The sequence below is a fragment of the Littorina saxatilis genome, linkage group LG11, assembly GCF_037325665.1.
Source record: "Littorina saxatilis isolate snail1 linkage group LG11, US_GU_Lsax_2.0, whole genome shotgun sequence".
NCBI classification, from domain to species: Eukaryota; Metazoa; Mollusca; class Gastropoda; order Littorinimorpha; family Littorinidae; genus Littorina; species Littorina saxatilis.
This window is the reverse complement of record NC_090255.1, coordinates 16,347,674-16,360,624: the sequence shown is the minus strand read 5'-3', so window position 1 is coordinate 16,360,624 and position 12,951 is coordinate 16,347,674. Positions and strand designations below refer to the sequence as shown.

General features: G+C 41.7%; 2 protein-coding genes across 5 annotated transcripts in view; one reads left to right on the top strand and one right to left on the bottom strand.

Annotated features, from left to right (window-relative positions):
• The window catches only part of LOC138979866 (uncharacterized), an 8,448-nt gene extending 7,506 nt beyond the window's left edge, over window positions 1–942 (bottom strand). Inside the window, exon 1 of the mRNA XM_070352620.1 lies at window positions 1–942. This exon is cut by the window's left edge and continues 4 nt beyond it. Coding sequence (XP_070208721.1) covers window positions 1–156 — 156 coding nt within the window. The 5' untranslated portion in view covers window positions 157–942.
• Window positions 943–5,726: 4,784 nt separating this feature from the next.
• Window positions 5,727–12,951, top strand: part of LOC138979858 (phosphatidylinositol 4-kinase beta-like) — a 65,257-nt gene continuing 58,032 nt past the window's right edge. For 3 of the 4 annotated variants that reach the window (XR_011460159.1, XM_070352613.1, XM_070352611.1), the window contains exon 1: window positions 5,727–5,839. The gene's annotated coding sequence lies outside the window, so the exon portion shown is untranslated. The remainder of the gene's footprint in view (window positions 5,840–12,951) is intronic. The other variant, XM_070352612.1, reaches the window with a different exon arrangement.

Here is a 12,951-nt window from a genome sequence, read left to right as displayed (position 1 = left end):
GGGTCTCAGGTGTCCCTCAGGAATGGAGGGATCCTGCCTGAAGACCGGCGGAGGAAACGTGGCGTCCATTGACTGGTCTTTGACAAAGCCGATCTTCCCCTGAGCCACCTCGAACACCATCGCCGCCATGATCAAAACTTTGATGATTGAACTCATTGTTCTTGATGTTTGTGTTGTTGTTGTGATTTTTGAATATTATTTTTTGGAGTTGGCTAAAACTGAAGCTTTATTTGCTTCGGTTTAGTTATTGGGTGGAATTTGTTGTTGCTGTTGCTGTTTTTGTTGCTTTCGTATGTTTTTGCGTTTTGTATTTAGTTTTTCTCCTTTATTTATGATTGCTATTTCGTTATTTGACAAATGACCGAGATAAGATTATGTTTGCGCACTGTATGCCCTTAAAAAGAAACGGGCATCTGAATAAAAGCACTTTCTGGTTACAGTGTTGGGATTTACACAGTCTTAGTCGGGTAACTGCTGACTGACTGAAAACTCCATACACGTCAAGAAATGATCCGTTGTGTGAACTCACAACTCACAGAACTCACGACTGAATATATGAATTGGGATTGATTCGAGAGCTTTGGAAACTACAATAATTATTACAACTTTTTTTTCACACCAATCGTCGCAGGAAAATAAGAAGTCTCATGCCTGGATTACCTGAGTCACACACAAAAATCAACTTCGGACAATGAAACATGAAAAATTGAGTGTCGCAGTTTTGCTGTAAAAATCAATTCAGTGAAAGTCTTACGCATAAAGTTATCAAGGCAGCAAATAACCTCACAAAAAACAGCTAGCACCCGTCAAACACTCAGCAACACTGAAAATTCACTCACTAACACATCAGGAAAACAATCACAAATGTACCCTCATATTACACCTCACAAGACACGTGTAGTGTGAATTTCAAAAAGGTGAAATTGATTAGCCTGAGTCGTGTCAGCCACGTCACATCTGCACGCGCGGCTGTGAACGCGCACCTGTGACGTCACAAAAGGATCGAAATTGACCCCGGCCTTTCTCAGCCTTTGGCGGAGCCATTTATTTTGAGGTTCTTTTGTGAAACTGATAACATGGACATGGACACTTTTAATTTGTGGAATTCCCACATCTCCAAGCAGTGATAAGGACGGGTCATGATAACTAGCAGAGCGAATATTGAAGGGCTTCATTATTTCGTGGCAAAATGTGTGTTATCAAGTTTCTTTTGCGTTTCCACGTTTCTTTCCCTTTGAAAGATATTATCTCCCCTGCTTTGTAAATAATCATGTAAACAAGGACAGATGTGTCCAGGTTTTTACACGACTGAATTAAGACCACCCCTCCACTAGGCCACAATCAAACGGCGCACACACGCACACACACACACACACACACACACACACCGTGACACACACACATACTCACACCCGGGCCACACACACACACACATTGACACACTCAGACATACGTACACATTCAACACACACACGCACCCCCACCCCCACCACCGATAACACATGCACACGCTCTCCCCTCCGACCCCCCCCCCCCCCCCCCCCCGATTGTATAACGCACCAAACCCGCAACCGAATTACAAAAAGCAATGCTTTCTGCGCAGTGGATTTTTATCGGTTGAATTACTATTTTGTAACTGACACCAGTGCCAGTTTGTAAAATGAAATCAACAACAACAAATCCAATTGTGCACGAGGAACAGGAACGTTGTAGACTGTTGGTGTGGCAGTGTCCGCAATACAAGCTGAAACTGAGATTTCTTTAAATGAGCTATCAATCAGCCGCCAAAGCAAGGCGTGAGAAAGCCCAGTTGACATGGAGTTTCAAAGCCGGGAAAATGCCTATCTAGTCTTGAGTCGAGCGTTTGAAAATGTCTGTATCTTTGTGTGCTCGCCTCAAAAGCAGTGAAATCGTCCCAGGTGCCTGTGCTGAGATAGTCAATGGTGCGATCGAAGCGGCACGAGCAAAGCCGTTTGGATTGCTCCTTGCAACAGATGTCCGTAGTGTGCCTCTCTCCCTCCATCTACTGCCGATCTCGCCTCTCTGCACCCACCATAAAGACCATCCCCTCCTCATCGTGGTATGGTGGTGAAACAGAACCAAGCTATGCCGTCGGAAGAAAATCGCTGAAATTTCACTGTCCCTAAAACGTGGGGGTGTTTTTCATTGTGAGAAGTATACCGGTAGGGTTCTCCCATGGCGGACGGGTTGGTTGCTGGCTAACGGGGCTCTGGTAAAGACGGAGATGTGCTGGACAGTACCGGTGTGACGGCACAGAGGCCCAAGGACACAAGCGGTCATCTCAGCAACCTCCAAACGGGTAGACTGGACTCGACAACCATGGTAGGTAACCAGTCTAGGAGAAGGAAAACTCCGAAATAGAACCACGGGCAGACCAAGCTCAACAGCCCAGGAAGGCAATTGGTCTAAGGGAGGGACCCCTGATCAACGTCCATGGCCGAAGCCGGAGATGCGGGACCCCCTGGGTGCCAAAAAGCGCTGCATCACGCAAATCACAAAATGATGAGTGAACGACGAAGAAGAAGAAGAAGAAGAAGCCTCTCTGCATGTACTGTTCTCTTTGTCTCTGTTTTCATACTGCAATCTCTGTCTCTCTGTCTCTGTTTTCATACTGCAATCTCTGTCTCTCTGTCTCTGTTTTCATACAGGACTGGGTGGCCGAGTGGTAACGCACTTGCGCTCGGAAGCGAGAGGTTGCGAGTTCGACCCTGGGTCAGGGCGTTAGCAATTTTCTCCCCCCTTTCCTAACCTAGGTGGTGGGTTCAAGTGCTAGTCTTTCGGATGAGACGAAAAACCGAGGTCCCTTCGTGTACACTACATTGGGGTGTGCACGTTAAAGATCCCACGATTGACAAAAGGGTCTTTCCTGGCAAAATTGTATAGGCATCACAGCGGCGTTCTTAATAACAATATCTGTCTCTCTGTTCATACTACAATCTCTGTCTCTGTTTTCATACTACAATCTCTGTCTCTTTGCCAGTCTCTGTTTTCATACTACTGTGACAATCTCTGTCTCTCTGTCTCTGTTTTCATACTGCAATCTCTGTCTCTCTGTCTCTGTTTTCATACTACAATCTCTGTCTCTGTTTTCATACTACTGTGACAATCTCTGTCTCTCTGTCTCTGTTTTCATGCTGCAATCTCTGTCTCTCTGTTCATACTACAATCTCGGTCTCTCTGTCTCTGTTCATTTCATACTACACTGATCTCTGTCTCTCTGTTCATACTACAATCTCGGTCTCTCTGTCTCTGTTTTCATACTACAATCTCTGTCTCTCCGGATCTGTTTTTAATACTACAATCTCGCGATCTCCGTTTCTGTCTGCATTCGTCTGAACATATCCCAATCTGTCCGTGTCTGTCTGCCTGTCTCTCTCTCTCTCTGTTTCTCTCGCCCTCTCTCTTAGCTCTCTGTCTCTGTCTCTGTGGCTGTCTCTCTGTCACTCACTGGCACTCACTGACTCATTCAACACTTACTCACGCACTAAAATGTAAGATCTGAAACGTTAAAAATTACGTGAAATTGGTTCGTTTTGGTCGAGTGGGATGGTCGTTGAACTGTGTTGTTACACTGAGCCAGCCGAACGGTTATCAAAAGTGTTTTGTGTATTTTTTCACAAAGACAGTGCAGCTTCGTCAATCCCCGCGTGAAGGAAATCGCTCACCAAGAGTGTTCCGATATAACTTTTCACTGGTAGCCTAACTATCGATTGTAGTAATTTTTTACTCAGTCTTAACTGATTGTAAATTAAGCCAGAGATCTGTAAACTCACACAGTCTCTCTGGGCTGCAGAGACAGCATTTGAAAAGTAATCTAGTGCAAGTCAGTCCGTGTGCGCTATGTTGATGTGATTGATTGTTGCAAAATTTTGATTCAAATCAAAGATGATTTCAGCGGCCTGTTGTAACAAACTCAGTAACACTCTACTCTGAGAAGAGAAAAAAATCATTGTGTTCAAAATAGATCGAGACCTGCCGAAATGAGAAGTTTTGCGGAAACGTTCAGTTTCACATTTTTGTCTTCTCACAATGTGTGCGCTGCCACATCATCACTGACACACGAGGTGCATGATCAATACTGTTGCGACCCATCTCGTCATCGGAGCTTTTCCGGAAATGACCTGCGCTTTGTTGGAATTCCAACAATGGCCGCCATTGTAGGAATTCCAACTTTGCGCTACGCGATTCTAGAAATGTACCGGGCGCATAGTGAGAATTCTGCTCTTTCTTAGAATGCGATGTAAAATGATACAAGTCATGATATCCCCAGAAATTTTTTTCATTTTTTGATAAACGTCTTTGATGACATCATATCCGGCTTTTCGTGAAAGTTGAGGCGGCACTGTCACGCTCTCATTTTTCAACCAAATTGGTTAAAATTTTGGTCAAATAATCTTCGACGAAGCCCGGACTTTGGTATTGCATTTCAACTTGGAGGCTTAAAATTTAATTGATGAGTTTGCTCATTAAAGTTGTCATTAAAATCGATTTTTCGCTAACAGATTTAAAATTGAGTGTATCGTATTCTTCATCACATTCTGAATCTAAAAATATATACATATGTCATGTTTACTCTTAAAATGTTATCACAATTAACGAAAATAGAATAATTAGTCTTACGATTAAAATGTAAGAAATCGATCCAAAAATGATGTCATCTTATTCGTGATCATTTCCTGATTCCTAAAACATATAGATATGATAGGTTGTATTCAAAACAAGCTAAGAAAGTTAACAAGAATACAGAAAAGCGCGCTTTCCTGCTTAGCACAATACGCTACCGCGCTTATCTGGCGTGTCAATATCACTACGTTTTGCACGTGGAAGGGATGAAACTGATGTGTTTTTGATCCCGTGACTGAGTTTGACAGCTTGACTAAAATAATGTAGTAATTTCGCCATACCCAGGAACTCTCATGTAAAATTTCATAAAGATCGGTCCAGTAGTTTACTCCGAATCGCTCTACACACATGCACACACAGACACACATACACAGTATGGGTTTCTTAAAAATGTGTGCGGGGGTTGAAGTAGTAGCGGCCGGGCATCTCACACGGCATAAATAAATCCCTGCGCCTTGAATATGTGCGCGATATAAATTGCATTAAAAAAATTAAAAAAATTAAAAAATCTCTGCGCTTAGAACTGTACCCACGGAATACGCGCGATATAAGCCTCATATTGATTGATTGATTGATATTGTTTTAACGTAGCAATAGGGTCCGATATTTAGACTCGAACAAGTATAAAGCGACTCGTCTTCGACTCTCGTCGGCACACATACACCACGGACCCTCGTCTCGATTCCCCCCTCTACGTTGACAGCAGCATCTAGCTAGCTGCATGCGCTGGGTGAGTGTCACTGAGAGAATTGTTACACAGTGTACGTACCCCCACACCCCCAATTCAAGACTTCCCCTGTATAAGACCTTGCTTTTTCATATACCTTATTCATGACCTGTGAAAAGGGTATACTTTTTTGTGCCAGTCGAAGGGTTGCCATTTCTAGAACGAGGCAGCTCGTTTCCAGAAATGCGGCGCTTTGTTGGAAATCAAATGAGGTTTCGGGAAATTCCGATTATTCCAACTCTGCCCCGGATTCTTACTTTGCGCCCAACAATACCCAAGTCAGTTTCGTCCCTTGGCCAATACATGTAATCCCTTGCCCTGGAGAGGTCAAGGCTGTGAGAAGAGAATTTGGTGGAAACGAGGCCACAGTGATCAACATGGCTGCTACTCTTCGCTTCAGGCCGAAAAGTGGTAGCTGCTGGCTAAATACTCTGCTACGGTGATCCCCAGTGTGAAGGTGGAACGAAGGTAAGATGTGAAAATCGTTGTCTGGTACCATGTTATAGGTAACTGTTGATCTGGATGCGGTATTTGTGTGTTTCGTTTCTCAAAATGGTGCTGTTTCTTCGGACACCGCAAGCAAGTCCACTCACTCCCTTCTTGTGTCTCCGGCAGAGGTGCCTCGGAGGCAGACATTGAAACCAGTGATGATTCAGATTGATTGATGAGATTATCACACGAACGTGAGTGAGACTGGTCGGCAATCAGATTAGCGTAACTTAAATAGGGTGGATGGTTCAGTGTTTTGTACCTTGGATACAACTTCACTCAAACCAGATTATTTCGGCAAGATTCCCATTCGTCTCAGCAACTAGCAGTCTAAGCATTTAACACAAGAAATGTTAACAATACATCTAAAAAGTATTAGTACTGGCGCTGTCTTGAAAAGTTATTCGTATTAAAGTTAGGCATAGAAAACTTTTAAAACGGAGAAGCTGGGAGTGGGAAGAGAGTTCTTGACTACTTAAGTTGAGTGTAGAGAATGTAGAGATGACTGTGAGTGTGAGTGATAGTGATAGTGATCAGATTGTAACTGTTTAGATCACTGTGATGGACCAGTCGCTCATACTAATGAACAGTGATCTTGCATCTGTGGGAAGCCTTGAACGGTTGAAAACGACGTTAAACACCAAATAAAGAAAGAAATCTGTGGGAAGTATTTTGTTTCAGATGCTGAAAGAAAAGGAAAGTTTTGTGTGAGTTGCTTTGACTTTGTGGCACATTCATCACCACTGCAATGAGCAAATGAATTCAAGTACATGTACTGATGTAGTGAGCAAGTGCTGACGTAGAAGTGTCTGTGCTCCAGTGAACCCTAGCTTTGACAGAAAAATGAAGAGGCTTAGCAGCATGAGATGTTACAGGTCATTGATCAAATGTCTAGCTACAATGGCCTGGAAGAGCACTTAGTTGGGAAAAATAACCTATGACTTTGTTTGATGTTGGTGATTAAAAATAAAGTGCACTTGACAGTTGACTTAGAAGTTAGAGCGCACTTACTACTTTGATATTTTGTTTAAAAAAAACCTTTTGTTTTTGAAGTGCGTTGTTTATAACTTTGTTTTAGAGGGCAGTGATCTGTTCAGAATGACAGTATAAATTATAATATAATTGTCCGTGTTTACTCACTGATATTGATATTGATAATTATATGTCTTTGGCGTTGAAGAAATATATAGAAAAGCTGCATAGGCATTAAAAGACATGAAATACATAAATTGACCTGCTCAGTTCTTGCATGAAATTTTACACACAAGTATTACTGAAGATCTTGTTGTAAAGACTTCATTTTCTATTAATTAGTAGTGTCAGTTACATGTACATACATGTACTTTAAAGTTTATGTAACTGATAATAATATCATTATCACTGACAATGTAGCCATGTGTGCCAAAACTCATCAAAATAGGCCAGTTTTATTGTGTTTAAAAAAAATTCTTATTAGGCACTTGGTTACAGTGACTTACACAGACTTAAAAACTGCATGTGGTTTTTTTGTTACCCCATATGTGATTGTTGGTTCTAATTTAGAGTAAAGAGGGTGTGCAGAAACAGTGTATTTAGTGTATAGCTGCTCCAGCCCATGGCATCAGGCATTAACTTCTTGTAATTGTCACTTTCAGGTGAATAATTTCTTTTTAAAGTGTGAGCGTTTGGTTATTTTTTTTCCTAAATATATTGTTCTAGTCATTTTTGTTTAATTTTTTAAATTTCCAATAATATGAAATTGAAAAAGAGCTTTTCACACTCACTGGTTTTAGTCTTTTACTTTTTTTTCTGAAAGATCAGTGTTAAACTGTTATTTTAGCTTGCTCTCCGCTTCAGCGAACATGATACTGACTTGGGGGGCGCTATATCATGAGAGCATGTGACACTGACAGAGAAAAAAAATCCTAAGGATTAGGAACACACAGACACCTTCACAGCATGATACTGACAGACCAGATACAATCACATGGCCATCTCTAAAGGAATGACCTTGAGAGGCCACCAAAGAGCTGCGTTAACAGTTTTTGTTGTGGAAATTGACAATTTGTGATAGATACTAGTGGTAACTGTTCTTATTTTATTTTTATTTGGCACCTGAACTCCTATATTGTGTGTGTGGACATGGCAGATTGACCCAGTCTGGTGTCACATTCTCTGGCTGTTAAATTTTCTTCTTGAGATTTTATGAATGTCTTGCTTCACGGTCTTTTGTCTGCAGCCAAGTTGAGGCTTGTAAGTTGTATAATATATATATACATGTGTTGTAACAATACACCTCCTGTCCGCAGTGGGTTCCATACTTAGTCTCACCTCCCTCATGTGATGTTCATGGTTTTGTGACCTAGGTTTCCACAAGGTGGGCCAGGCAACACTTTCCTGTTCAGGGCTTCATCAGTGTTCATGCATTCAGTGTTACTAGACTGTACGTGTAAGTTTCATTTGGTTCCAGTACTTTTTTGGAGGCTCTTCCAGCAACTGTTAATCTGCTCTTGTAATGCTTCTTAACTTCTAGAAGTAGAAGTTCTGTTGTAGTCTAGTCTAGTCGAATAAAACTGTATATCACAGGCCTTTATTGTGAGTCACAGAATGTCAGTCCTTGGGTGAGCATTTACATTACAATTTGAGACCCACAATATCCCTTGTTCAGTTGTTGTCATGCCTGATGAGATTTTCCTTTCTACTTTCACTGTGTTCCTGGTGATCACTTGTGTGCGCTCAGGCAGAAACCTTTGTCAGAGATCTTTTCCAATGCTCTTCTTTTCTCATGTACAATAGTGTGCCTGTCTTGCTTTTTTTGAAAGAAGTATTTTTTTGGTACATGCAGTGTCGTCCATACAGGTAGATCAGATTATTTGTGTGTGCTGTTACAGCAGAAGCCTCTTGTCAGCCACCTTTTTCATTCAATCATTGCTCTTCGTGTCTCTTGTCTTATACAAATGTTGATAGTTTTGTCTGTCTGAGTGAGTGTTCCTCTCTTTCGGAATCAAGTTTTTTCCTAGTTAAGTCACATCCATACTGGTTGATCAGATGTATCCCTGTGTTGGTAAAAACTTTTGTCAGAGAGCTCTTCAATCGCTCCTGACTTTTCTGAAATACAACACTATACAGTGGAACCCCCCTTTTAAGTCCCCCCAATTTAAGACCCCCTCCTTTTTAAGACTTTGTTTTCTCAGACTTTCTGTTCATAACCTCTGTAAAATGACCCCCATTTCAAGACTCCCTCCTTTTTAAGACCTGATTTTCTCAGATTTTTGGAGGTCTTAAAATGGGGGTTCCACTGTACTATCAAACGTCTCTATGAACTACCACAGAAGGGACTGACCAAAAGTGATCTTGATAGACAGAAGATCGCAACGGAAAGATGAATTAAACAGAAAAAACCCAACTTTTTGGATGGTCGTTGTGGTCAGGTAGTAGGCCATAAGAAGAGGTGGAGGGCGGGGATGTAGCTCAGTCGGTAGCGCGCTGGATTTGTATCCAGTTGGCCGCTGTCAGCGTGAGTTCGTCCCCACGTTCGGCGAGAGATTTATTTCTCAGAGTCAGCTTTGTGTGCAGACTCTCCTCGGTGTCCGAACACCCCCGTGTGTACACGCAAGCACAAGACCAAGTGCGCACGAAAAAGATCCTGTAATCCATGTCAGAGTTCGGTGGGTTATAGAAACACGAAAATACCCAGCATGCTTCCTCCGAAAGCGGCGTATGGCTGCCTAAATGGCGGGGTAAAAACGGTCATACACGTAAAAGCCGTGGGAGTTTCAGCCCATGAACGAACAAACAAAAAAATACAAACAGCCTTATAAGTTGTATTATGTAGGCTAACAGCTAAGTGTTATAACCTCTTTTTTTCCTCCCTGCTTCCCTTCCTCCTCCAACACACATCTTCACACACACACACCTACATGCACACACACACACACACCTACATGCACACACACACACACACACACACACACACCTACATGCACACACGCACACACACACACACACACCTACATGCACACACACACACACACACTCACACACACACACACACACACACTCCTCTCATCATCACTAGAGATTTCTGTGCAAGAAAATAAAGAACAAGGGACAAAGAATAACACTTGCAGCGTTCCGCTGAATTGTGAGTCAGGGACATGAGTGTGTTTTTGCTAGCCTGAGGTTTGAAGATAAGAGACAGGCATGCCGTGTGATTATGAGTGGAAACAGGGGCTTTTGTGAACCTTGCCCATTAACTAGCTCATTTTTGGGTCCTTTTTTTGTCCCAGGCTTTGTGGGGCTCCATCTTTTTAGGCTGAAGCTAGTGTTCGTGTGGTGGTTGAGGCAAGTGTTACTTTCCTGTTACTGGTGGTAAGACAAAGTGTTGGAATTTCTACTTCTTGATTGTTGTTGGTATTGTTTTGTGTTTTTTTGTTTTTGTCGGAACAAGTGTACAAGTATGTTTTAAGTACTTCTGCACACGGTTAGGTAACACGTTTGTGTCCTGTTGTTAATTTTCCTTATTTTGTTCAGTGTCAATGTCATTAAACATTTGTGTCCTACTCCTACTCCCATTGCTATTTTTTCTTGAAATTGTTTTGAGTTTGTCATTACAGTGAAACCTCAGGAATCTGTGCAAATCAGGTGTTTAAAGATGGAAGTCTTAAATGACCGGGTCATAAAAGGGAGGTTCCATTTTATCATTCATACCTTACTGCTGAGACACTCAGATTCAGAAGCAGAGAAAACTCTCTCTATCTCTCACACTCTGGCTCATTTCTGAGTTGTACTCTCTCACTAACAGTTACACATGGCCTGGCTCCTTGAGGATTATCAACATGCACTGTCATTGCATGTGTATGCTAAACATTTTAATCAGGGTATTTACTATGGCTGACAGAGTAAGAGCTAATCAATATCAATATGATTCAGCTTTTTTCGTTTATGGTTCTGTCTTCACTGAGTTAGACTTATGTGAGAGGGCCGCAGGTTTACTTCATTTCAATTTGTATCCCGGCCATCTCCAGAGTTTGTCGAAACTGTGTTTTCTTTTGTCTGTTCAGGGATCTTGTCTGGACTGGTAGGTTACAAGGTTAATGGGTTGGATTTCTTTTGTTGTTGTTGTATACAGATGAGATCATTAGGAATAGATTATCAAGGCCAAGAGACAGAAGATCGGTTTATTTTACATTAAATAGGCGGTGATTCTTGTGCAATTGCAAGACTGTTCTGTTTCAATCGTGCCGATCTTTGTGCATGGACTGCACAAGTGTGGAACGCTATAAGATTTGTGGTGGTCTGTAATGTTAGACCAGCTTTTTGACTCACATGCGAAGCAAAAGTGAGTCTATGTACTCACCCGAGTCGTCCGTCCGTCCGTCCGTCCGGACGTCCGTCCGGACGTCCGTCCGGACGTCCGTCCGTCCGGAAAACTTTAACGTTGGATATTTCTTGGACACTATTCAGTCTATCAGTACCAAATTTGGCAAGATGGTGTATGATGACAAGGCCCCAAAAAACATACATAGCATCTTGACCTTGCTTCAAGGTCAAGGTCGCAGGGGCCATAAATGTTGCCTAAAAAACAGCTATTTTTCACATTTTTCACATTTTCTCTGAAGTTTTTGAGATTGAATACCTCACCTATATATGATATATAGGGCAAAGTAAGCCCCATCTTTTGATACCAGTTTGGTTTACCTTGCTTCAAGGTCAAGGTCACAGGAGCTCTTCAAAGTTGGATTGTATACATATTTTGAAGTGACCTTGACCCTGAACTATGGAAGATAACTGTTTCAAACTTAAAAATTATGTGGGGCACATGTTATGCTTTCATCATGAGACACATTTGGTCACATATGATCAAGGTCAAGGTCACTTTGACCCTTATAAAATGTGACCAAAATAAGGTAGTGAACCACTAAAAGTGACCATATCTCATGGTAGAAAGAGCCAATAAGCACCATTGTACTTCCTATGTCTTGAATTAACAGCTTTGTGTTGCATGACCTTGGATGACCTTGACCTTGGGTCAAGGTCACATGTATTTTGGTAGGAAAAATGTGTAAAGCATGTGAGTCGTATGGGCTTTGCCCTTCTTGTTTTGTTGGTCCGAGGGAAGCATTAGATCATCTTCTGTTTTATTTTTTTATCAACCAAGGCCGAAGACACACAAGACCTGTGGAGTTATTTTGACATGAATTTTAGCCTGCGCATACTTTGAAAAGAAGTTGTGTGTACCGTTACAATGTTGACATCGCATGAGACAGAAAAGGAAACTAGTGAAATGAATCGTACTGATAAGTGTGTGAAGATAAACAAGTAAGCAAATTCTCACTGTATTTTTAGCCTTTGTGTATGTAAGTTTTACATGTACTTGTATCACATTTTTACTGTTGATTTTTAGCTGGTATTTTTATTGGACGTCACGTTATAAACACCTTTGCAATGTTGACATCACATTAGATAGAAAGGAAATCAAGGGAAATGACCCTTACTGATTAGTGTATGAAGATTAAGAGTGATATAATGGATACTGTCAGTCAGATTGTGATTACACTATATCAAAAGTAGAGTAAGGCTAGAGCAAACTGTGTAATGGTTTAATGATCTATGTCTTCGATCTCCAGTTAACTGTGTTATGGTCTATGCCCTAACATAATTGTGTTGCAGATCTGATTTAACTTTGGCCTTGCCCCGTGAAGTGTTTTGTTTTTTTGATTTTTGTTGCCTGATCTTCTTTATCAGTATCACTGGAGAAAGGTAAACAAACTAATGACTCTTTGTACGTAGCAAATCAATTGTTCTTGATTGTAACTGTTAATGTGTTAGCCGCAAATAAACTGTTCTTGTTTGCTGTCTTTTCATGGAGTTTATAGGAAATCAGCTTCATTATTTCATATGATTATAGAAGGACTGGGTGGCCGAGTGGTAACGCACTTGCGCTCGGAAGCGAGAGGTTGCGAGTTCGACCCTGGGTCAGGGCGTTAGCAATTTTCTGCCCCCTTTCCTAACCTAGGTGGTGGGTTCAAGTGCTAGTCTTTCGGATGAGACGAAAAACCGAGGTCCCTTCGTGTACACTACATTGGGGTGTGCACGTTAAAGATCCCACG